The 25,987-nt window shown below is 45.5% G+C and overlaps 1 protein-coding gene across 4 annotated transcripts in view; it reads right to left on the bottom strand.

The window, feature by feature from the left end:
• The window catches only part of LOC119979536 (kinase non-catalytic C-lobe domain-containing protein 1), a 261,428-nt gene that overhangs the window by 57,137 nt on the left and 178,304 nt on the right, over positions 1-25,987 (bottom strand). For all 4 annotated transcript variants that reach the window (XM_038821918.1, XM_038821915.1, XM_038821916.1 and 1 more), the window contains 7 exons: positions 23,912-24,005; positions 20,155-20,252; positions 17,944-18,158; positions 11,279-11,395; positions 7,291-7,438; positions 5,659-5,835; positions 3,987-4,202 (listed from right to left, as the gene is read on the bottom strand). In XM_038821918.1, coding sequence (XP_038677846.1) covers positions 3,987-4,202; positions 5,659-5,835; positions 7,291-7,438; positions 11,279-11,395; positions 17,944-18,158; positions 20,155-20,252; positions 23,912-24,005 — 1,065 coding nt within the window. The remainder of the gene's footprint in view (positions 1-3,986; positions 4,203-5,658; positions 5,836-7,290; positions 7,439-11,278; positions 11,396-17,943; positions 18,159-20,154; positions 20,253-23,911; positions 24,006-25,987) is intronic.

Genomic DNA, 25,987 nt, shown 5'->3' with positions numbered 1-25,987 from the left:
TCGTTTTAAAATCTCTGCGTAATAAATTGATGCACTATCAATTACGATGAGACAAGAGTAGAGAGTAATTGAGGCTTTATTACGGAGAGATGTGGAGCCAACTGCAGCTGCTGCCGAAATGGCTGCAGCTCGGAGAGCCCACACATTTATACTCTGCCTACTGGGCAGAGCCAGCAGGCAGGGATCTACCCCCATACCTGTAGTACAGGGGCCTTACCGTAATATCCTTCTATGCAGTATACATAATACAACAGTAGTGACTACCACAGAGAGTATCAAAAATCCGGCAGTCTTTGCTCTCCAGTTAAATGCAGTATAGAAATATGTCAAGAGCCTGGGCTGGATTCTCTGCCGGCAGGATTCTCTGTTGTGATGGCAGCACAACCACACTCGCAGGTTTCCCGGTGGCGTGGGGTGGCCACAATGGGATATCCCATTTACAGGTGGCAGGAATGGAGAATCCTGCTGTCGGCGAGGGCACGCAGCCCATGGAAAACATGCTGGCAGACCGGAGAATTGGGTATTTACATAAAAGCTCTCATGACCCAAGGGTGTTCCAAAGCACTTCACAGCCAATGATTTCCTTTTTAAGTGCAGTCACTGCTCTGGCAGCTAATTGACACAGAACGAGATGAATGGCCATATGGTGGCCAGAATGTAACATAGAGACGGTGACCTCGCACCCTTCGCTTAAAACTCAGGGGTGAGCCAATCTCTTCGTGGCCAAGAAGAACCAGCCGATCGAACAGACCTTGGGCCTCCGAGAGGGGGTTTGTCACCCATCACCTCCCCTCACCCTGGCTCTTTTTAAATTTCAAGTGGAAAGAGTCAAAGCAGGTTGGGTTCGGGGGATGTTTTCCATTATAACATCTCACCCAAACCAACCAAGCACTTCTGTTCCCGGAGGGGCGGGGGATTAAACTTTCCACCACTTAATCTCCTATGACCAGAGGTAATCTTTATAAACAATTATGAAAATAAATTCACATTAGGCAGCAACTACAATGCAAAAAAATATTTTAGACATGTAGACATAGAATTTACACTGCAGGAGGAGGCCATTTGGCCCATCGAGTCTGCAGTAGCTCTTGGAAAGAGCACACTACTTAAGCCCACACGTCCACCCTATCCCTCGAACCCTGCAACCCCATCAAACCTAAGGAAAATTTTACATGGCCAATCCACCTAACCTGCATATCTTTAGATTTTAGGTCGAGTGCTGGCTGAAGGAGGAAGACAACACTCTGAGAATTAGTTTTACTTTTCCATCAAGAGAATTTTGGCTGAGTCATATCAATCCTTGTGAGAACAGCCCACTCTTGGTTTGTTGAGAAAAGGTTTTGGGCGCCCGTAATTGTAAAAGGGCAGTATAATTCCAGAGAACAAAACTGGGTTCTGGTTATTGTGGAGGTAATGCAGATAAAGGACTCAATAACATAGCCCAGCACAACCTGTTTCCTCTTTTCTGCAATATGAGAACCAGAGGACACGACCTGGGCTTGAATAGGGGTAAGTTCAAACTAAGCTGCATAAAAGTTAGTTCTGTGGGCAAGTGGTAAATTTGTGGAGTGGCAATTGTAGGAAGATGCTGGAAGCAAGTAGTACTGGCTCACTTAGATACAAATCAATACATTTCTTTCAGGAAACAATGGACGGAATTCTCCGCACTCACGACGGGGCGGAGAATAGCGGGCGGCGTAAATTTTTACGGACACGCTGGTCCGACGCCCTCCCGCTATTCTCCCCCCCCCCCCCACGGCCGCCTCCCGACACGAAACACTACTCGCCGTTTTTTTACGGCGAGCAGCGATTCTCAGCTGGCCGATGGGCTGATTTCCAAGGCCTTTACGACCGTTTTTATGAACGTAAATCACACCTGGTCTGACCGTTCGTAAAAACGGCCGTAAAGTCCCGACCTGGGGAACCATGACACCGATTGACACGGCAGTACCACGGCCGTGCCATGGGTGCCATGGGCCCGCGATCGGTGGGCACCGATCGCGGGCAGCGGGTACTTACCCCGCGCACTCTTTATCCTTCCGCCGCCCCGCTGTATCCATTCGCGGGGCGGCTGAGGGACATACCGGCCCGCGCATGCGCGGGTTTCACGCATATGCGTGATGACGTCATCCGCTACATACGCGGGTTGGAGTCGTCCAATCCGCGCATGCGCGGCTGACGTCATCTGACGCGTCACCCGTCGCTAACTCTGGCTAGCGAGCTTAACGAAATTCGTTAAGCCCGCGATGCCGGAGTTCACGGCCGCGCGATGCTAGCCCCGACCGGGGAGCAGAATCGGTTCCCGGTCAGGGGCACGGAGGCGGCCGTAAAACACGGCCGTTTTCGTCGCAGCCTTTCGTCGCGGCAGCCGTTGGGGAGAATCACGCCATTTTGGATATGGTGTTTGAGTAATTTGGGACACCACATACGCGTCACATGTTTAGGAGGAACAGATGACTTTCATAGAACCCTTCAGTGCAGAAGGAGGCCATTCAACCCATTGAGTCTGCACTCACATTGCAAAAACGCATCATACCTAGGCCCACAAACAACCTATCCCTTTAACCCCACCAAACCGGCACATCTTTGGATAATAAGGGGAAATTTATCATGGCCAATCCACCTAACCCGCAAATCTTTGAACTATGGGCGGAAATCGGAGCACCCGGAGGAAACCCACACAGACACAGGGAGAAAGTGCAAATTCCAGACACACAGTCACTCATGCCTGGAATTGAACCCAGGTTCCTGTGTGGCATCACCGCTAACCACTGTGCCACCCCTTTGGTTCCCAAACTTTCCAAACTTATGGGGTGCGATTCTCCGAAATGGTGACTAAGTGTTCGCGGCGTCGTGAACGCCGTATCGTTTCACGACGGTGCAAAACGGGGCGCGGGGACAACCGATTCTGGCCCCACAGGGGGCCAGCACAGTGCTGGAACGGTTCACGCCGCTCCAGCCTTACACACTGGCGCAGACTGGGGGCGGCGCCAACCTACGCTTGCACAGTGACGAAGCGCCAACCGACGCATGCGTGGTAGACTCGCGGAACGCTCCAGCCCCAACGCACATGGCGCGGGGGTTCTGGGGCTGGAAGCGGAACAAAGTAGGGTGGGGGGGGCAGGGAGAGGCCGGCCCGCCAATAGGTGAGCCCCGATCGCGGGCCAGACCCCATCGGAGGCCCCCCCCCGGGTGAAGGAGCGCTTTTCCCCACCCCACAGGCCGCCCCCCCCGACCCTTTGCGCAAAGTTCCCGCCGGCAGTGACTAGGGGTGAACGCCGCTGACGGGTCTCTGCCATTTCTGCGCAGCTGCTCGGCCCATCCGGGCCGGAGAATCGGCGGCCCAGCCACAGACAGCGGCACGTGATCGGTGCCGCGGCAAGCGTGCCGGCGAAAATGACGCTGATTCTCCGCTCCTCAGAGAATCGCGCACCGGAGTCGGGGTGGCGTGGCGCGGTTGTGGCGATTCTCCGGCCCGGCATGGGGCTGGGAGAATCGCGCCGATGTTTTCCTTACCTTATATCTGGGTATGATGCAGACTCATTGATAGATCTTTATCACCATGGTTCCATTATGGCTGTATCACGTAACCAAGAGGATAGTAGAAGACCAAACTAGGCAACCTTGGGTCCTCTAACAATTCCTCCGCACCAACAGCAGTAGCTCTCAAGAGAAGCTGAGGTAACGGTGCTACAATTGACTTAGGCTGGTGAGATTATCATTCAAAGCGGAATATTATAAATCAAAATAGAATCAGATACAACTGTGCGAATTTATATATGAATGAATGGCTACTGGGGTAAAATACTAGACAGCATTCAGGGAACTATGCTGAGTGACAGGGAAGGAGACTGAGTGAGCAGTAACACAATTGGAAGACGAGAAGAAGAGAGAAATTGGGGAATGGAAATGGATGAGACAATAAGAACAAATTTTACTTTGTTGTATTATCTAAAAGCATTAGATGAAGAGAATTTCAACAGTACCTGTTGTAGCAAGGTCAGTTGCTGGGCTATATGCTGTGGGCTGTAGTCAGCCAACATGAAAAGTCCTTTCTCATCAACTTTCTGGTAAGCCCCCGACAGTTCTGTTGCAAAGCTATTAGAGCAGGACTTTGGTAATGCAGTTGCTGTATTGTAATACTTTTCCTTCTGATGAGGGCTTGAAGGCTCAGTACGTTTACTAATCTTCCATTTAAAGCTCTATTTCAACAAAAATAAATTGACAGAATGTAACGTGCAGCAACATCGTGTAACATTATAAGATACACAAATGAAACCCATTTTAACGAAGCAGTATTTTATTTTTAATTTTTTTATTCTACGAAATACACTGAAATGAAAATAAAAAGTAGGTTCTGAATACCCAGAGAATTGAAAATGAAATGTGCTGATAAACAGGATATATCAAAAAATCTGTTGAATATATAAATTTAAATGTACATTATTCACATTTTCTATAGATTGTTATTTGGTGAGTACACTTTTTTAAAGCAATCATAATATTCTTTTTAAATTTAAATATATAGAAGTTACCAATATTTTATTGAAATTTTCATGTACATTTTCTTTTCATGGTCAGTAATGTTCTTTGTTCTATGTATGTTCTATTGCCTGGGACACGTACAGGTCTAGTGTAAATGAGGTGCGCTTTTAAAATTATAGATATCTTATTCTAGGATATCCTAGAGTGGCCCTTAGAATTTCCAAAAGAACCCCCTATAGAACATAGAACAGTACAGCACAGAACAGGCCCTTCGGCCCTCGATGTTGTGCCGAGCAATGATCACCCTACTCAAACCCACGTATCCACCCTATACCCGTAACCCAACAACCCCCCCTTTAACCTTACTTTTTAGGACACTACGGGCAATTTAGCATGGCCAATCCACCTAACTCGCACATCTTTGGACTGTGGGAGGAAACCGGAGCACCCGGAGGAAACCCACGCACACACGGGGAGGACATGCAGACTCCGCACAGACAGTGACCCAGCCGGGAATCGAACCTGGGACCCTGGAGCTGTGAAGCATTTATGCTTACCACCATGCTACCGTGCTGCCCCAAGTGCTATCACATGCTCAATTAAGATAGTTGTACTGTGGTAAATAAAGGGTTAATAAGAATACTATGAATTATGAAGCAATTAAAATGATAACTGTTCCTTTCGCTGTATTTTTCCATAACCATTAGCTTACACATCTGGTCTGTTCTTCCAGATGTGTTTTGCTGACAATTAAGTCATGGTAGTCAATAAGCCGGAGCTGTTTACCCGTTTTTTACATTTTATACTGTCCCACTAGTCTACTCATCTGCGAGAATCTGATAGGACGTGTTTACCAGGGACATGTGAAGGACTTGAATAGACAAAACACGCTTGGGTATGCGGCCAGCTGTATTGTTTATAAATGTATGTTACAATAATTGCTTTTTGTGATGCTTTGATTTGCTGAAGCATTTCGCTGCACCCTTGTAATAAAATGTCCTACTTTCGGTCGACTCCAAACCCTGAGTGCTTTTTATCCACAACAGTCGGAAAACCCCAAGAACACATCAATTATTCCGCTGCACTGTGCCTGAGCGGAATGTTACCTGGGGACAACAAAGAAAAATAACTACCAGTGCATTCTTCATTCTGAGTTAAAAAGGGGTGGTGTACCTTTCTAGAAATATCTCCATCCAAAACCTTTTTGGACAATGAGTGAACTGACTGGTTGTCCTCTTCATTCTTCATGTCCTCTAAACTGAAGCTGACATCAGTACAGGTCTTTTTCTTCTCAGAGAAGTTGTGAAGCAAATTTATTAAATATTGACCCCGACTGTCAAGTTGCATAGCCTTTTAAAAGAAAGATCACATGAAGTAAATGTAATACTTTTGGGTTATTACCCTAGTCATCAATGATTCATATTATATCCTGAGATCTGTCTCTGTTTGGATTCATATTCAATCTACTGGTAAAGATTATTGAGTGTATGATTTTGTAATATGGTTTACACTGCTGTTTTCCTTGCTCATGTTTTATCAATTATATTTTGCATGTACAGAACCAGAGACCTCAGTTCAATTATTTTTTTAAAAATTGTTTTTCGGACATGGGTGTCGCAGGTGGTGCCAGCATATATTGCCGATCCCCAATTATCCTTGAGGGGGCAGTTGAGAGTCAACCACATTGCTGCAGGTCTGGAGTCACATGTCGGCCAGACCAGGTAAGGACAACAGATTCCTTCACAAATTAAACAATGGGCTTTTACGACAATCGACAATGGTTTTATAGTCATCATTAGACTTATAATTCCAGGTTTTTATTGAATTCAAGTTTCACCATCTGCAGTGGCAGGATTTGAACCTGGGTCCCCAGAGTATTACCCTGGGTCTCTGGTTTACTAGTCCAGTGACAATACCACAATGCTACCGCCTCTCCTGAAATGAAATGAAAATCGCTTATTGTCACAAGTAGTCTTCAAATGAAGTTACTGTGAAAAGCCCCGAGTCGCCACATTCTGGCACCTTTTCGGGGAGGTTGGGGTTGCACATTTTCCCCATGTCTGCGTGGGCTTCGTCTGGGTGCTCCAGTTTCCTCCCACAGTTCAAAGATGTTAGGTTAAGTGGATTGGCTGTGATAAATTGTCCCTTACTGTCCAGGGATCTGCAGGTTAGGTAGGATTACGGGGATAGGGCATGGGAGTGGGCCTAGGTAGATTGCTATTCCAGGGGATCAGGCAAACTCGATGGGCTGAATGGCCTCTTTCTGCACTGTAGGAATTCTATGAATAATAATTATTAAGTTTAGTTTAGCAAAATGACTGGCTGTGATCATAACAACTATGTTGGGATTGCAGCCAGCAATGCCATCCAGCAGTGACCCCACCAGACTTTGAGGGCACAAAGGTGTTGGGGGCACACATAGTCCAAGGCAAGTGAATTGTGATTGCATAATGAGGACTGTATCATGTTCTGTAAACTGGCATATATAATGATGCACTACAGAACATCTAGTTTAAATAATTTATCATGAAACTGCGTGGTAAATATAACTGGAATAAATAAATAACAAACTAACACCAACTAATTATTCTTGAGCTACCTGCAAAATACATCGATCCACCAACACGACTTACTCCCAACTCCCCCAGGCACAATTCTGAGAATTCTGCATGTAATAGCTGAATGTTATATTCAATATTATCATTCACTGTATGCCCAGTCTCTCAGACAGGATCCTGCATTAGTGCACAATAGCTGATAAATATCTTTAAATAATATAATTATATACATACAGGATCAGAATACCTTTGAGGAAATAAAAGTTTTGAGCTTGTGTAAAACCTCAGTGTCCTGTGCAAAATCTACATTGTAGCACTCTTCAATCCAGGCCTGTAGTAGATCTAAACTTCGATTGTACACCTTGGTGCAGTCAGCTGTGCATTTTTTGGTCACACTGGAATAGCAAAATAATTTAGTTTATTCTTTCAAATGTAAAAATATTGGAGTAAAGTCAGCAATAGTGATTATATTACGAGATTTACAGTAGTTCAAAAGATAAGAATCCTTTAAATATGCCAGTCGACAAGCATTCAAAATGTATTTTATATACTTGCCCCTGACTTGAATCACACCTGGTACAGAGAGAAAGGTTTGCTGCAGGTTGAATTCATAAGTTTTGAATGTTTTGAAGACAAATGCTGTGAATCGATTTGCTCACAATTAAGCAAAGGGATGTTTCAATTTGGCTGGGTCAAGTGGTGTCCAAAGTACTTTTTAAATTTGGTTTAATCCTACCCTGGATCTGCATTCCATATGATCTGAATTCCAAGCATACTGGGCACGAACCATTTTGACACAACAATTACAATATTTCAACACCTACCCCCCGAAAAATCAAACCTAAACAGATCAAGAATTAATCCTCCCCAGTCCCCTCATTCCCCAACATCTGATGGTGCCCAGCTCCCTGATGTGGGAAATGGATGGCTGCCACTTCGAACAGAACCCTTCTGTCGACCTTCTCAGGGTATACTTAATTTTCTCTAAGTGTAAGAACACCATCTGGTCACTTTTTAAAAATAAATTTAGAACGCCCAATTATTATTATTTGTTTTTTTTTATAAATGTTTTTTAATTGGGTTTTTGAACAAAGTATATTTACCGTTATGTACACAGAATAGGAATATTATTTATAATATAGAAGAGAAGGGCACACCCACACATATAAAAAAAGTAATAACAAAAAATAAAATGAAAAATAAAGTAGAATAACTGGTAGGGTATTGTGCACCAGCTCAACAGCAGTAAATCTGTACAACTGGCAAAATTATTTACAACACATAAGTAGGCAACTGTTTGTGGAAGAGGGAAGGGAGAGAGGGTGGAGACTGGGGAGGTAAATATACATTTGGGTGCAGGAGAAACAATTACAAGACTCGAATGGGTTTGGTGTTTGGTGTTGTTCACTTGCTTCTCCCGGATGGATCTCGCTGCCGTTGACGTCTCGTGCTCACCTCCGCTTCAGCCGTTCCTCCCGTCTTTCACCTGTATTCTCCTTGTTTTCTGTTCCTGGAGATGCCAAGTTTGTTATCGGATCCCGTGCCCTCCTTCCGACTGTCATTTCTCTGCCTCCCCCCCACCTCTCTGGTTCTCCCCTCTTGTTCCCTGTCCCTTCCCTCTCCCACCCTCGGCCCCCGCTTCTGCCCCTTCCCCCCCCCCCTCCTGTGGTTCGTCTTTCTTTCCTCTTACGTTTAGCTGTTCCCCCCCCCCCCCCCCCCCCCCCCCCCCCCCCCCCCCCACCCTCCTCCCAGTCTGTCTCTCCCTCTCATTCTTTGGCTACTTTTCCCTGATTCTTGGCTACCTGGCTACAGTATTCTTCTGCTTGTTCGTTGGCCACAAACAGGTCCCGTAACAATTGGGTGAATGGCTCCCACATTCTGGGGAAGCCATCGTCTGACCCTCGGATGGCGAATTTGAATTTGTCTATTTTGAGAAATTCCGAGAAGTCAGACAGCCAGTCTGCATCTTTGGGTGGTGCTGCTGACCGCCAGCCGAACAGGATTCTACGGCGGGTGATCAGGGAGGCAAAGGCAAGGCCGTCCGCGCTCTCCCCAGGAATAGATTTGGCTGGTCTGAAACCCCGAAGACCGCCACTTTCAGGCATGGTTCCACCCTCATCCCCACCACTTTGGACATTGCCTCAAAGAAGGCTGTCCAGTACCCCACAAGTCTGGGGCAAGGCCAGAACATGTGGGTGTGGTTGGCCGGGCCTCCTTGGCACCGTTCACATTTATCTTCCACCTCCGGGAAGAACCTACTCATACGGGTTCTTGTTAAGTGGGCTCTATGTACCACTTTTAGCTGCGTCAGGCTGAGCCTTGCGCACGTGGAGGTGGGGTTGACCCTGTGCAGTGCTTCGCTCCAGAGTCCCCGTTTCAATCCCCAGGTCCTCCTCCCATTTCTTTCTTGTTGCGTCCAGTACGGTGACGGCCCTTTCTACCAGTCGGTCATACATGTCGCTACAGTTTTCTTTATCTAGTATGTTTGCGTTCAGTAACTGTTCCAGTAATGTTTGTCATGACAGTTGTGGGTACGTCTTGTCTCCTTTCGTAGGAAGTTTTTGAGTTGTCGATACCTTAGCTCATTCCCCCTGGCTAGCTGGAATTTCTCTGTCAGTTCGTCCAGTGTTGCGATGCTGCCGTATTATTATTTGTTTCCAATTAAGGAGCAATTTAGCATACTCAATCCACCTAACCTGCACATCTTTGGGTTGTGTGGGTGAAACCCACGCAGACATGGGGAGATCCATCAGGTCACTTAGCCACTCCACACCCAGATACTCCTCAATGGAAGAGGAAACTCTCTCACAGAATTCCTTATCCGCCAACAGCGACTTCTCCGACCTCCACAGGGTGTGCTGAATGAGGCCTGACCGCACCACCAAATCCACAAAATGTGGAGCATGATCAGAGAACACTATCACCGATTACCCTGCCCACAGCACTCCCGGAAGCAGGGACCTACCTGCCACAAAGAAATTGATCCTAGAATATACCTGATATTCCTGGGAGGAGAAAGAAAAATCCTTCTCATCTGGGTGTAAAACTCTCCATGTTCTGCTCCCCCATCTGCTCCATGAAGGCAAAAGTACCTTTACTACCCCCTAAGATCTCACAGCCTTCCAATCGAACATCCATGATACAGTTAAAGTCCCATCCCAGGATTAGCTGGTGTGAGTCCAAATCAGGGATCAATAACTTTTTAATAAAAGCTGTGTCATCCCAGTTTGGGGCAAATACATTGACCAGCTCTACCGGGGCACCTGCCAGCAACCGACGATAACATATCGGGCGGGGTGGTGGCACAGTGGTTAGCACTGCCGCCACACAGCACCAGGGACCCGGGTTCAATTCCAACCTCGGGTGACTGTCTGTTTGGAGTTTGCACTTTCTCCCTGTGTCTGCGTGAATTTCCACCGGGTGCTCCAGTTTCCTCTCACAGTCCAAAGATGTGCAGGTTAAGTGGATTGCCAATGGTCATTAGTCCCTTAGCGTCCAGCGGTTAGGTGGGGTTACAGGGTTATGGGGATAGGGCAGGGGAGTAGGACGAGGCAGGTTGCTCTTTCGGACAGTCAGTGCAGATCCGATGGGCTGAGTGGCCTCCTTCTGCACTGTAGGGATTCTATGATTCTGTCTCCCATTTGGATCTGTCAAAATCTTAGCTGCTGAAAAAGCTGCCTTCTTATTAATCGATACCGCTGCCCCCTGAGCCCTACATCAAACCTTAAATAAAACACATGTCCCACCCAATCCACAGCTGTAACTGATGCTTACCCTGCAAAGGGTCTCCTGCAACAACACTACATCAGCCTTCAAATTCTTAAGGTGCACAAATATCCTCGGAAAGACCAAAATGCGGTCTGATTAACTCAGCGCTAAGTTTAAATGGCATTGCTGAGTTTGGGTCTTCCTCCTGTATGCATCACACCCTACACCCTTCCCCCCCCCCACCGCCAGCAGAAATGGGATCTGTTATAAATGGGGCAGGATTTCTGAATCTGGGTTCTGCCTATCATTTACAAAGGTCGACGGGTCTTCCCTGAAGATCCAGCCCAAGATTCACTTTCTGAGATATTTTGATGACATGTTTAAATTTATGGTCAGTGTTAATAGGCGGAACCACATCACTTAATCTGGTTAAGTTAGAAACTTTCCAATATGTTATGAAGACATAATGGGCAGCATTAAATGGAGGAGCCCGGAAATAGAATGGTATGCTCTAATCAACACAATACCTGATGTCGATGACACTGTTGATTCTATCTTCCAGAAACTGGAGGAATTCACAGGGTGATGTGAAATAACGAAAGGTATAAAAAAACTGCTGAACGTAGCCGTCCTTCACTGCATTACTGTAAAAATAACATCTGTTAGTATACATAGTATCTGAAAAAGATAGCATTAACTTTTTAACGCACAAAGAGAAATCGTTGCTTAAGTACACAGATGAAAAGTGCCTTTTAAAAAAATTAATTTACGGGATGTGGGCATCGCTGGTTAGACCAGCATTTATTGCCCTTCCCCAGTTGCCTTTCAGAAGGTGGTGGTGAGTTGCCTTCTTGAACCGCCGCAGTCCTTGAGGTGTAGGTACACCCACTGTGCTGTTCGGGAGGAAGTTCCAGGATGTTGCCCCAACGACAATGAAGGATCGGTGATATATTTCCAAGTCAAGGTGGTAAGTGACTTGGAGGGGAACTTCCAGGTGGTGGGGTTCCCAGGTATCTGCTGCTCTTGTCCTTCTAGATGGTAGTGGTTGTTGGTTTGGAAGGTGCTCTCTGAGGAACTTTGGTGAGTTACTGCAGTGCATCTTGTGGATGGTACACAAGGCTACCACTGTTCATCAGTGGTGGAGGGTTTGAATGTTTGTAAAAGGGGAAGCAATCAAGCCGGTTGCTTTGTCCTGGATTGTATCGCGCTTCTTGAGTATTGTTGGAGCTGCACTCACCAGGCAAGTGGTGAGTATTCCATTACACTCTAGAATTGTGCCTTGTGGATAGTGGACAGGCTTTGGGGGGTTAGGAGGTGAATTACACGTTGTAGGATTCCTAGCCTTTAACTTGCCCTGATAGCCACAGTATTCATAGGGCTAATTCAGTTCAGTTTTTCATCAATGGTAACCCTCCGGATGTTACACACACAAATGGGTATTTGCTATCTCTTTCTGATTAGAAGTCAAAATAAAATTTTATGACCCATTTTATATGCTGAAGATACATCATATTGAACTACTCTGATTGTGGTTCTGCATTTGCAATCAATTCTAACCGTTTCCACAATATTGTTAGCTTACAAGGAAATATGGAGGGATTAAAATTAGTAAAAATTTATGAGGATTACACAACAAATAATCGATTCTTCTTACTTCAAACTCAGGTGTTCTCCAGCAAATAGATAACTTACATCAATTAAACATTTCCTCCACAATCCATGCGTCACAAAACTAAAAACATATTATGGTAAAAGATTTTTGCCATTTTGCAACACATCAGCACACAAAGTAAATTTCTCTCATCAACTTTGTTTCTTTCACTTGGGCGGCACGAGGTCACAGATTAGCATTGCTGCTTCACAGCCACCAGGGCCCCAGGTTCAATTCCGGCCTTGGGTGACTGTGTGGAGTTTGCACTTTCTCCCCATATCTGCGTGGGTTTCCTCTGGGTGCTCCGGTTTCCTCTCACAGTCCGAAGATCTGCAGGTTAGGTGGATTTGCCATGCTAAATTGCCACCATGCCATCCCTGATATCTATACAGGTCTAAATACCAATAGTGGTATAGATTTACTATTCATCTCAAGATGGAGATTACATCTGACATCTTCAGCAAAGTGGATGGTTTCTGTAACACAATTGCTGATTGTTGTCAAAATATAGAAGTGATTTTGTCTCCATAGACTAGATTGCTGTAACATTGAGTGAGTGGAGTATATTTTGGAATCTATTGAGCCTTACACAAGATTAAATTTACTTCGGTAGATTTCCATCAAAGCAATTTTTAAACTTTTGGAGTGTGGCCCTCTCTCTAAAAGGGCAATGCTAGTTGCTGACTCTGATACCCTTAGCTGTTGAGCCATTGTTTGACGATGCTGAAATTTTGTTGGTCAAGTTAAAAGTCTTTGTAAATCAGCAACGATCACATTCAGCACAGTGGTTAGCATTGCTGCCTACGGCACTGAGGACCTGGGTTCGAATCCCGGCCCTGGGTCACTGTCTGTGAGGAGTTTGCACATTCTCCCCGTGTCTGCGTGAGTTTTGCCCCCACAACCCAAAGATGTGCAGGATAGGTGGATTGGCCACCTTAAATTGCCCCTTAATTGGAAAAAATTATTGGGTACACTAAATTTATAAGAGAAAAAAAAACAATCACATTCAACAAAGCTTGAACAAATGGAGCTTCAATATATTCCCAACTTACTACTAAAAATACTATGGGCGGGATTCTCCGACCCCCCGCCGGGTTGGAGAATCGCCGGGGGTCGGCGTGAATCCCGTCCCCGCCGCCCTCCAAATTCTCCGGCCCCCCAAAAATCGGCCCGGCATGAATCGCGCCGTCTGCCTCGAAGAATGGCGGGGACCGGCGTGACTCAATGGGCCCCAGGGCTGCCCGAATTCTCAGGCCCGCGATGGGCCGAAGTCCTACCAGTTTTTTGCCAGTCCCGTCGGCGTAAATTGGAGTAGGTCTCTTACAGGCGGTACCTGGCGGCGCAGGCGGCCTCCGGGATTCTTGGGGGGGCGCGGGGGGATCTGGCCCCAGGAGGTGCCCTCACGGTGGCCTGGCCCGTGATTGGGGCCCACCGATCCACCGGCGGGCCTGTGCCGTGGGGGCACTCTATTGTTCCGCACTAGCGGCTGTAGCAGTCTGCCCAGGGCCGGTGCTAGGAATTGCAGGCCCAATTAGAAAAGCGATGGCGGGGCCCCTACTCTACAAAAGTAAAAATTTATGTATGTTTATATTTCGTGCAGTATTCTCGTCTTTAACCAAAAAAAAACATTAAATGCTTGATATACTAAAATTTGAAACTTACTTACCCGGGCGGAAGGATTTGGCGGCGCAGGGCTGAAGGATTTGTCGACGGTAATGCGGTGCGTTCCCCAAAAGTAAAAACTACCCTATAGTTCCTCTTAGAATACAGAAAAGGCTTCAAACGGTAACTCTGTCGCCGCTGGCTTGGACCCCCTTAAGGTGCGGGGCCCAATTTGATGAAATTGGTCAAATAGGCTTAAAACCGGCCCTGAGTCTGCCATAGCTGGTGCGGAAACAAAGCCCTCTGCGCATGCGCGGGGATGACGCCAGCACACGCTGGCGCTCCCACGCATGCACGGACTAGCGCCGGCCGGCAGAGGCCCTTCGGCGCTGGTTGGCGTGGCGCCAAGTCCCTTTCCCGCCAGCCGGCAGGGCGCAAACCACTCCGGGGCGGGCCTAGCCCCTGAAGGTGTGCAGGATTCCGCACTTTTAGGGTGGCCCGAAGCCGGAGTGGTTCATGCCACTCTGTCCTGCTGGTGTTGCCCGCCCCGCCGATTACAGCAGAATTCCGCCCTATATCTGTAATCTTAACAATTTGTTTTTTATACAAAGAGGGAGATTATTTGAAAGATCCTAATTTTTCCAGGTATTGATTACTATATGAAGTCTAACAAAATAAAGAGAGAATTTGCCAAAATTGTAAATTGTGAAAACTACTAAAAATAATTAATTAAAAATCAATAGAAGCACTAAAATAAAAGCTGAGTTTTTCCAGCATTTTCTGTTTTTATTTCATAAATACCACTGATGGGGTTACATGAACCAGAGTGGAAAAAGGCAGCTGTGGACTAATCACTGGCATGAATGCTGTTGGTCTGAATGTCCCATTTCTGTAAGTATTATATAATAATGAAGCAGTGAGCTCAATTAGTGGGTGTACACATCCCAGTTTAGAAACCCATCCATGTGGAGCGGTTTCCCTTTATAACAACCCATTGTTGAAATATTACCTTGATATCTCCTCAATTCTGACCTGCATACATTAATCAACTGCAACTAGCAAATACAGAGGAAAGGACAGTATCAAAGCACCCATGACAACCAATTCCCTACCTCTCAGCTCCAGGAGGGAGTTTGCATTTGCAATGTTACTTAAATTAAGGTTGCCATGACCAGCATTTCTGTATATTTACATGTTCACTTCTCATTAAATTAAAAGAAAGTTTAGAGTACCCAATTATTTTTTCCAATCAAGGGGCAATTTAGCGTGACCAATCCACCTAACCTGCACATCGTTCGGTTGTGGGGGTGAAACCCACGCAGGCACGGCGAGAATGTCAAACTCCGCACAGACAGTGACCCAGGGCCGGGATTCGAACCCGGGTCTTCAGTGCCATAGGCAGCAGTGCTAACCACTGTGCCACCTTGCTGCCCCCTACTACTCATTAAATTTGCCCTGTGTCACAAAGAAAAATTATATTTCAATAATAGGGTTGTGTGATAATAGGATTTTCAAAGATGTGACAGATCTACATCATCCAAAAACGGCTGCAGGGCGAAACGGTAGCACAGTGGTTAGCACTGATGCTTCACAGCACCAGGGCCCCCTGGTTCGATTCCCGGTTTGGGTCATGCAGGGTAGACTATGTTATTATAAATGTTTGCGTGTTTTGTTTTATTAAACAACAAAGTATATTTACTGTCAATGTGTTTCAAAGAAAGTGAAAAGGTGAAAAATTATCATCTTAAAGATGATCGTTTATTTTTTTTCCTTGGGGGTAGGTGTCACAAGAATGTCACTTTAAGAAATGTTTGTCTTTGGGCAGCACAGTGGTGCAGTGGGTTAGCACTGCTGCCTCACGGCGCTGAAGTCCCAGGTTTGATCCCGGCTCTGGGTCAATGTCTGTGTGGAGTTAGCACATTCTCCCCGTGCTTGCGTGAGTTTTGCCACAACAACCCAAAGATGTGCAGTTTAGGTGGATTGGCCATGCTAAATTGCCCCTTAATTGGGAAAAATGAATTGGGTACTCTAAATTTAAAAAAAAGAGAAATGTTTGTCTTCTCAAGTTGCTGTAATTATGCTATTGTGTGGGTGGAGCTGAACTCTGGCTCTATGTTTTATTTTCGTTTTGAGCTGGAAGCTATTTTTGGCTCTGAGTTTTAGTTTAGTTTTCAGTTGGAGAGCTGCATTCAAACCAAGGAGGTGTATTTTAGTCTCTCTCTCTCTCTCTGCCTGCTAAAGAATGTTTCCAGATCACTTGATGATTTCAAAGTAATACCTGTTTCTGTAAGGAATGCAAACCTACCGTCTTTGTTAAAAAGGGTGTCTGACTTATGGATGTTGTTGGGAAAGTTACTAAGGGTTACCTCTAGAGTACTGTATCTTTGAGAGGGGTATCAGTGTTGGTAGTTGATAAGATGTTACTGTGTGTTTACAAAATGTTAACTGGATTCATAGAATAAACATTGTTTTTGTTTTAAAATGCTTTAGATCTCTGTTGCATCACACCTGAAAAGTGGGCCCTTGTACTCCCCATAACCAAAATCTATTGAAAGTTGTGGGTCAAGTGAACTCCCTGATATACTTTGGTGTTCTCTAAACTCTGGCCCATAGAGGGCAGCACGGTGGCCTAGTGGTTAGCACAACCGCCTCACGGCGCTGAGGTCCCAGGTTCGATCCCGGCTCTGGGTCACTGTCCGTGTGGAGTTTGCACATTCTCCCCGTGTCTGCGTGGGTTTCGCCCCCACAACCCAAAAATGTGCAGGTTAGGTGGATTGGCCATGCTAAATTGCCCCTTAATTGGAAAAAATAATTGGGTAATCTAAATTAAAAAAAAAAACTCTGGCCCATAATAATTCCTTTCAGGACAGAGTTAGCAGAAGTTACCAGAAATGCACTCCACCTGGACTTGGCTCTAGCCAGCTCTAGTCAGGAGTCATTACGAAAAAGTGGACTGCACAAGCATACTGTGGACCACTGCTGAGGTGCACATGGCACATGCTCACAGCTGATAAGGAGCTTCAGCACAGTTGCAGGCCTTATAGCTCTCCTTAGATCTCTCAGTTACAGGATATAACATGGCTCTCGGCAATATCAGTACTGTATCAGGAGCCAGATTTTCAAAGCGGAATGAAGAACCCAACACCTGGATGGGTTCAGGATCCTGACTCCTCACCTCAACCGTGTCGCTCGAGTGACACAATTTTTGAAAGCAAAATAGGAGGCAAGCCCAATGAGTGGAGCCAAGCACCTCCATGAGGCCAGTGCTGCCTTCCTGATTCAAGTGGCAAAGGCTGGCAGCAGCTATGTTGGGGTCTGCTGATCCTTGCTGAAGAGAGTATACAGCTTGTCAGTTGACCATGAAAGTTTAAGGTTTGGGAATGACAGCAACTGGGCTAAAGGAAAGCAATGCACATGTTCTGGTGCCAATTACCCAGGGGATCCATAACGATCAGCGCAAACACCCGCATGTGCGCTAGTTTCCGGGCCGGATCCCCCCTCCCCCCCACCAGGCTACCCCCCACAGGATGAACGCCGAGGTCCCGCCTGGCAGGACCACATGTGAACAGCGCCGGCTCAGCCAATCTCGGTGGCCACTCGGCCCATCGTGCGCAGAGAATCACTGGGTGGGGGCGTAGAGCGGCCCTAACTGGCGCCATGCCGACCGCGCTGGTACCAAATGTGTCGGAGCATTGGAGTGGCATCGCGTGAATCACGCCCCCCCCCCCCTCTGGCGATTCTCCGACCCGACCCAGGGTCACAGAATCCTGCCCAGGAATTCTGGTTGCAGCCAAACATAACTTTTGATATAAACCAAAAGTACTTTATTCACCTGTGAGTACTTTGGAACGTCCTGACATAATAAAAGGTGTCAAGTAAAGAAATTATTTTCAAAATACCTAACATAACAATTAATAATCCTTGCTCCGTGCCATTCACCTGCTATAGAGGTAAGCCATCAAACCCACTGCTGTTCCAGCTTGAAGTACTTGTGTTCCCTTCTTGCTTTGGCTCTGATCACCTTTTAAAGTGTGGAAGGTGAGGTGAGAATTGCTATCAGTAGACGTGAGGTCTAATGTCTCTGACTGGAATGAAAGGCTGACCAGCGAAAGAAGCACAGAAGGCCTCAGGCCCCATTGCTCCATTTGCAAAATCTAGAAAGACCAAAAATACCATTAAGAACATACAACAATACCTGCTACAAAAAGAAAAATACTGCAGATGCTGGGAGTTGGAAATACAAACAAAAAGCGCTGAAATACTCAGCAGGTCTAGCAGCATCTATGGAGAGAGAAATAGGGTTAATATTTCATCAGAAAACATAAGAATAACAAGACCCACCATTACTGCGCTGCCAATTTTACAGTAAGACGATGATGCCTCAAAGCAGATTAGGCAGAGATGTATGAATTGTTTGGGATTCACAGTGGCAGATTCTCAAGAATAGCAACTCCAACTTTATATGGAAAAGTGATTAGTGGACTCCAAACCTGCCATTGTCTGGACTCTCTGCAAAACACAAGGATACCAGTCTGCGAGGTTCCCAGACACCTGCAAATGCCAGGAACAAAGAATGCCTAGCGAAACTCATCATGCAAGGGGGTTGCCAAGGACCTCCATCTGTTTCAATGGCATCTTGATCGCTGTGAAATGGGAGATCCAAGTTCCTTCATTGATAGGGCAGCACGGTAGCATTGTGGTTAGCACAATTGCTTCACAGCTCCAGGGTCCCAGGTTCGATTCGCGGCTTGGTTCACTATCTGTGCGGAGTCTGCACATCCTCCCCGTGTGTGCGTGTGTTTCCTCCGGGTGCTCCGGTTTCCTCCCACAGTCCCAAGATGTGCAGGTTAGGTGGATTGGTCATGTTAAATTGCCCTCAGTGTCTAAAATTGCCCTTAGTGTTGGGTCGGGTTACTGGGTTATGGGGATAGGATGGAGGTGTGGGCTTGGGTAGGGTGCTCTTTCAAAGAACCGGTGCCGACTCGATGGGCTGAATGGTCTCCTTGTGCATTGTAAATTCTATGATCTATATGAATTGTCCTCCATTATGCACCAAAAGCAGCTGTCACATGATGAGAACCCTATTTGCGAAAGAAGTGTTTGTTGTAGCAAAGGAAGAGTCTGCAGTGGTGCACCAAGTAGCATCTAGATGACTCAAGTTCAGACACCATCTCTGTTATATTTTGGAATTTATCGCAGATATAGAGAATTGTAATTAAAAAAAACAGCAAATGTCATCCACTTTGGAAAAAGACGGATTATAGTTAAAGCAGACTGCCTCCAGAAAAACAACTAGCTTACATCGGCCGCAATACCCCTGGAATTTCAAGACCACCAGGGAATGTCCAAACATATATTTTGTGTATGTCTATGTGTGTGAGAGAGAAATTTGGGACTCTGGCTGGCTTATTTCTTCATATAGCTTCATATATGGTCAAGTACACACTGAACTAGATATTCATAACTTCCGAAAAAAATTAAAACTCTGTTATGGCCAACCTCAGGAGTGGGAAAGATAAATTTATTTTCCCTCCAGAATAGGTTGTAACATGTGCTTGAGGAAATTATAACTCATCTATGACAAGTTGTTAGACAAGTAGTCTGGTAGCAGGTCAGGTGAAGTCGCCATATTCTCAGATGACCATAGGCTGCTTTCCCCTTTGAGGGGGGAAGCTGACTGGTTGTGGTTTAACCTGAGGATCACCACACCTCAGGCGAGGTGCAAGGTTGAGAAGGCGGGCCTTCATGAATAACCTCTGGTAGCACAGAGGGAGTGGATAGGTCAAGAGTGGCGGTGGAGAGACTAAACTTGGAATCATCAGTATAGATATGAAAGCTAACTCCATGCCTGCACTGATGTCATCAATGCTAGCATACAGAAGTGGACCAAGGTAGAGATTATTGGGATGAGAGCATGGGGCTGGGAAGAAGCAATTGCTGGAGATGCTCTGGTGATGATTGGATTGGTAAATACCAGGCTAGTCCCATCATGATGGATAGTGTAGGAGAAGCCCTGATTGAGGATGGCATGGTTGATCATTTTGAAGGTTGCAGAGAGGTTTGAAGAGATAATGTGCCATGATTATAAGGAAAGTCATTTGTGACTTGGATTAGGTTACTCTTTCATAGCAGTTTGATCATTTAAAATACCTCAAGATATTTCTTTGCCAGCTCAAGAAACTCCACCTTCTGTCTCATTTCTTCAAGCTGTTGCTTCAGTTTGGGCAGCACCACCTTCGCATCAACTCCTTTAAATTAAAATGCAACGTAACATTTTGAATGTACAGCTGATGATTTTCACAGTAACTTCATCGCAGTACAATAATAGATTAATATTATTAATGAGCCAAGTAGGGTTAGGTGCAAAATCTTGACTAGGTCTTCTGGGCGGCACGGTAGCACAGTGGTTAGCACTGTTGCTTCACAGTGCCAGGGTCCCAGGTTCGATTCCAGGCTTGGGTCACTGTCTGTGCGGAGTCTGCACGTTCTAAAACATGTCTGCGTTGGTTTCCTCCGGGTGCTCCGGTTTCCCCCCACAAGTCCCGAAGGGTGTGCTGTTAGGTAATTTGGACATTCTGAATTCTCCCTCTGTTCTACCCGAACAGACGCCGGAATGTGGTGACTAGGGGCTTTTCACAATAACTTCATTGCAGTGTTAATGTAAGACTACTTGTGACAATAAAGATTATTATTACAACATTATTATTCAGCAAACTCAAGTTTGTGCCACGAGTTGCGGATGTTATTCTACTGTCATGTTTAGAGCAACATGAAGTAGTTATCTGCTCGCAGAGACTCAGCAGTGACAGGCTAACTGGAGTCAATTGGACTCTGGAATACAAGTGAGCAAGGCCACATTTAAGAGATCATTTCACACTATCTGAGGTGGCGCAGTGAAGGGTTTTTGGACTTTACCTGGATTAATTACCTGTTGAAGGAGACGTGTTTGGTTCGAAGAACGAACTGTTTAAATGGGAACACTAGGAAGGTTGACCAAACTCAATAATTGTGATGCAGACTCGTTAAAAGGCTACAAATAAAGCACCCTTGATGGAAGGTGAGAAAGCACCATAAATACCAGATGTCATTTGTGTAACCATGGGAAAGTGAGAACAGACAATTACTGAGAGACGTTACTTTTGTCAGCAAGATTGGTAAAAGAGCCAGTCCACAAATCTGACTGGGGCTCAGTGTACAATTCAAAACAGAACACAATGGAGGAATTGAGTGGGTCATTAACCCCATACCATATAGGTGTTAATGGAGGATTAGCCTTATTTGGTGCTGGCAAAGCAGGACAATTGCCTATTCTGAGTTTCAAATTGCGCTGCTGGATTAAAGGCTGTATGCATCTCAGACAAACATACTGGTGTGATTTTACGTTCCTGCCTGGCCTGGGATCGGAAATTTCCACCCGAGGTCGACGGGCCTTTGGCTTGTCCGTCATATTTACGTCCTTCCCACGAACATTGGGTGGGGCTGGTAGATTTAGGTCATACTGTTTTAATGGTAGTGAAACTATGAGAAAAGTTTGAAGTCTTAGTTGATCTCATCTTACAGAGATACGGGAGTAAAAACAAATGTTGTACAGCTGGATGGAGAATAGCTCCATACAATGTCGAGATGGACCCATCTTGAACACTTTTAAACGTAAGCACAGTGCAGAGGACTTGGTTCCAGTGACACAAAGAATGAAAAGACCTTAGGAGGACAAAGAAGGGTAGCAATGTCATCTCAGATATGCGCTGTGCCAACTATCAGTATCAGGAACTTGTCTTTCCTACCTGGGCATTCCATAACCTTGCCTGCACCATCCACATGTAAGGATTATGTTGCTCTGTGCCCTTTCCAATACCTTTCTTGCCAAGTTAATTAATTTTAGCAGGAAGCTACCAAAAAAATCTGACTGGCAATTGTTTGCATGACCATGAACTGCATGCTTTCCATCCCTGTCTTCACAATACCAATGGGTTGTACATGGATGTAAGGTAGTTTTTGCCACTAATGTCAAACAGTCAATGTGTGCTCCCCAGACAGCTGCAAGTAGCAGGAGGGTACAGAAGCCTGCATGCTCCAAGACATCTTGGCTAAATGGAGGAAACCTGACAGCATCTGAGTCAATCCTGCCCACAATCTTCCCAGATATATGTGCTTCATTAATTTTGACCTCTTGAGCACCCCTAATTTTTAAAAAAATATTTTGCTAGGCATTTTCAAACTTATATACATTGTCGTTCGTTTTCATTTATTGTACACTACACAAAGGTTTCTTCTTAGGTTTCTCTATTTACAGTCTGTCGCCATCTGGCTCAGCGTATAATCCTCCCTAACCGTGCCCCCCCCCCCCCCCCCCCACCCCCACAGCTCCCCTCTCCCTGACACCCTTCCTCCCACCCACCCTGATGCTCTCCCTTTTTTTAAATAATTGGTTTAAAATGCAGTTTTGTCCAAGTTATGGATACAGGTATATACCTTGCAAAGCAAAACATATAGGCTCTAGGAAATATACCCGGATGGGAGGGGTCTTTCCTCCCCTCTCTTCTTTCCTTTTTACCGATCATCTAACTGGGCCGTTGCCCGTTTTCCTTTGTGTGTTCTCGTAGCGCTGTGGTTGCTGCCGCTGTTGTCTTCCCCTGTGCTCGCCCCCTCCCCGTTTTTGTTTTCTTATCTGTTCCCCCTTCTGGCTCCCTATTTTTGTTCTCCGTTCTCCCTTCCCCCCTCCCTCCCTTCCCCCCCTTCATCACTGCCGCCCCCCATTCTTTCTTGCTGGCTTTTGCTACCTCGCCTTGCTCCCCTCCTTGGTCCTCCCTCGCTTTCCTCTTTCTGTCTTGTCCTGGTTATTTCCCCCTGGCTACTGGCTATTTATTTATTTATGTGTTGCCCACAAACAGGTCTCGGAACAGTTAGGTGAATGGCTCCCATGTTTTGTGCAAGCCCTCTTCCAACCCAGGGATGGCAAATTTGATTTTCTCCATTGGGAGAAATTCCAATAGGTCGGACAGCCAGTCAGCAGCTTTAGGCGGCGCTGCTGACCACCGCCCGAGCAGGATTGTACAGCGGGTGAACAGGGAGGCAAAGGCAAGGATGTCCGCTCTTGTCCCCATGAAGAGATCTGGCTGGTTTGATGCCCCGAAAGATTGCCACTTTCGAGCATGACTCCATCCTCATCCCTACCACTTTGGACATTGCCTCAAAGAAGGCTGCTCGGTACTCAGCAAGTCTGGGGCAATACCAGAACATGTGGGCGTGGTTGGCCGGGCCTCCTTGGCACCATTCACATCTATCCTCCACCTCCGGGAAGAACCTGCTCATTCGGGTTCTGGTCAAGTAGGCTCTATGTATCACTTTTAGCTGCGTTAGGTTGAGCCTCACGCATGTGGAGGTAGAGTTGACCCTGTGCAGTGCTTCGCTCCAGAATCCCCACCCTATTCCGTACCCCTAGTCTTCCTCCCATTTCCTCCTTGTCATGTCCAATTCGGTGTCGGTCCTCTCTAGCAGTCGTGAGCACCCCTAATTTGAATAATTCCATCATCGGTGGCCATGCCTTCAACAACCTATGCCCTAAGCTGTGACATTTACTCTCTAAAGTCCTCTGCCTTTCTACGTTGTTTTCCTCATTTAAGACACTCCTTAAAACCCATCTCTATGACCAAACTATTGAGCATCTGCTCTAAGATCACATTGGCTGATTCTATGTCAAATGTTGCTGTGTAAAAGTTGCTGTTGTTAATGATATCATGGGAACTGCTAGGTAGGCATGGTGACAAGGAGGCCAGGAAAGAGTCTGATGAAACCTGGTAATAAATGATATGTTATTTGAGAAGGGTACCAGCCTTAAGACCGGGTTGTGCTATGGGAGGTTGAAAGAGAAATGCATGGGATTTTAAAAATGAATGTACTTATTAACCTTTGTTTCTTTTTTCCTGAAGTTGGAGCTTCTGATAGAATACTTTAGTTTTTCTAAAATTTTTGGTCTCCATATTCAGTTGTTGCTCAAGTTCCTGTGAAACCAAAACAAGATCTGTTTATTTGCAAAAAGTAAAACAAAATCGCTTGCTTCATACCTATCAGGAACAGTAGCCTAATGATAATGTTACCAGTAGTAATCCAGAGGCATGGGTTAATGCTCCAGAGATTTAAATTCAAATCCCATATGGCATCTGGGGAATTTAAATAAAATTATTTCAGGGAAGGAATTCTGGCCTAAAAGTGTAATCAATGTATCCTGTCTTCATAACTTAATCCTTTTAGAGCTGGTATCATTATGGTGAATCTGTGAAGCACACCCTACAAACACAATATATATTTTCTGAGATGCAGGACATAGAAATGAGCCTGAATTCTAAATAGAATCTGCCTCGTTCTTTATCGAACTATAACAGTAACCGGCATCCTTTTACATTCTGGCCGTTTTGTGATAAAGGACAACATTCCATTCACGCTTTGAATTAATTACTATACCTAGCCACTAACCGCTGCAGTTTTTTGTACTATCCACTAAGCTTTTCTGTATTTGAACCCCTAAATCCCTCTGCTAATCAAGTTCCTACCTTCTTGACATTTAGAAAATACACTGATCTGTCTTTCTTAGGCCTAAAGTGGATGACTTCACACTTCTTCATGTCGAGCCCCACCTGAAACAGTTTTGGCCACTCACTTAATCTACCACCATCCCTTTGCAACTTTCTTTTCACTGAACAACCTAACTTGGTGTCTGTAATATCCCACACAGGACTTAAGGGGTGGGAATGATTATCTTCCCCATGGCTCTCATAGAGTACAAGCTCCCCCGCTGAGGAGATGGGGAGGGAGATTTGGGGGGGGGGGGGGTTTGGGGGGAAACGACTCCACTTAGCATTGTACAAAAGGTCGGCCAGTAAAGCACAGACGAGGGAGAGACCCAGAAGGGATCTACCAGGAAGTGTACATACCATAATTGTAAATAAAATCAAAGTTCTTGATACTATTCAGTGTGGACCTCCCCCATGTCCTTACTAAAGTGTCATCAGCAAATATGGGATATGCGGCTCTCTTATCCTTCACTAAAGTCATTATGAACATGGAGAAAATCTAAGGGCCCAGTAAAGATACCTGGGCGACACAACTTGTCGCATCCTGACAATTTAAGTACATACCCACATTCATAAACTAGCTCCTAAACAATTCCCTCCCCATGTGAATAGGATGCCTCCAATTCCATGCTCTCTCATTTTTGCCTCTGATCAGCTCTTATTTGTACTAGTCACTATATCCATACCAACAACTTCTTGACTATTCCCTGACATGTTAGTTAATAGCAGCAGGTTTGCCTGGCAATGCAATATCAATGCATCTTCATTCTTACAATGGCATCCCGTGAGAACAATGCTCCTTCATGTATAAATTACTACTGCATATTAAAATACATCTTTCTTAAAAACAAACTCAATAGCTAGATTGGTTTGATGATGTGCCAATGAATATTGGGTCTATAATAATAATGATTATAATTATAATATATAATAATTCATATTATTTACTGGCTATTTTCAACCTCAAATGCTTTACTTTTCACTACTCCATAACCCACAAACATTTGTCGAAGGAGACTTGTGTCACACAGGGAGTTACAATGGATTTGATGGACACATTAATTTCTTATAATATTCTCTTACTCAACTAGTAGTCTGACATGTAACACACAGCAAGGGGACTACATGAACTGACGTGCAGAACCTGCAGCCAAAGGAAATTTATTTGTTGGTTTAAGATGACAGACCAGCTCAGTAGCTTCATATTCCTGGGCGTTGGACTTCAGATAGATCTTCATTGCTGCCACTTTGGCAATTTTTATGAGCCCTCCAAGTGTGGACTAAACTGGTGAGAAACTCCCCAGGGCCCAAAAATTGATTCAGTGTCATTGAATAGCGGTGGGGAATTCACCGGCAGAGCCAGCGTGAAACGCCCTGAAAACCCACCACAAATGAACTTAGAATTATTTTTG

This window comes from Scyliorhinus canicula, chromosome 16 (genome assembly GCF_902713615.1).
Source record: "Scyliorhinus canicula chromosome 16, sScyCan1.1, whole genome shotgun sequence".
Lineage (NCBI taxonomy): Eukaryota > Metazoa > Chordata > Chondrichthyes > Carcharhiniformes > Scyliorhinidae > Scyliorhinus > Scyliorhinus canicula.
This window is presented reverse-complemented; position numbering and strand designations above follow the sequence as displayed.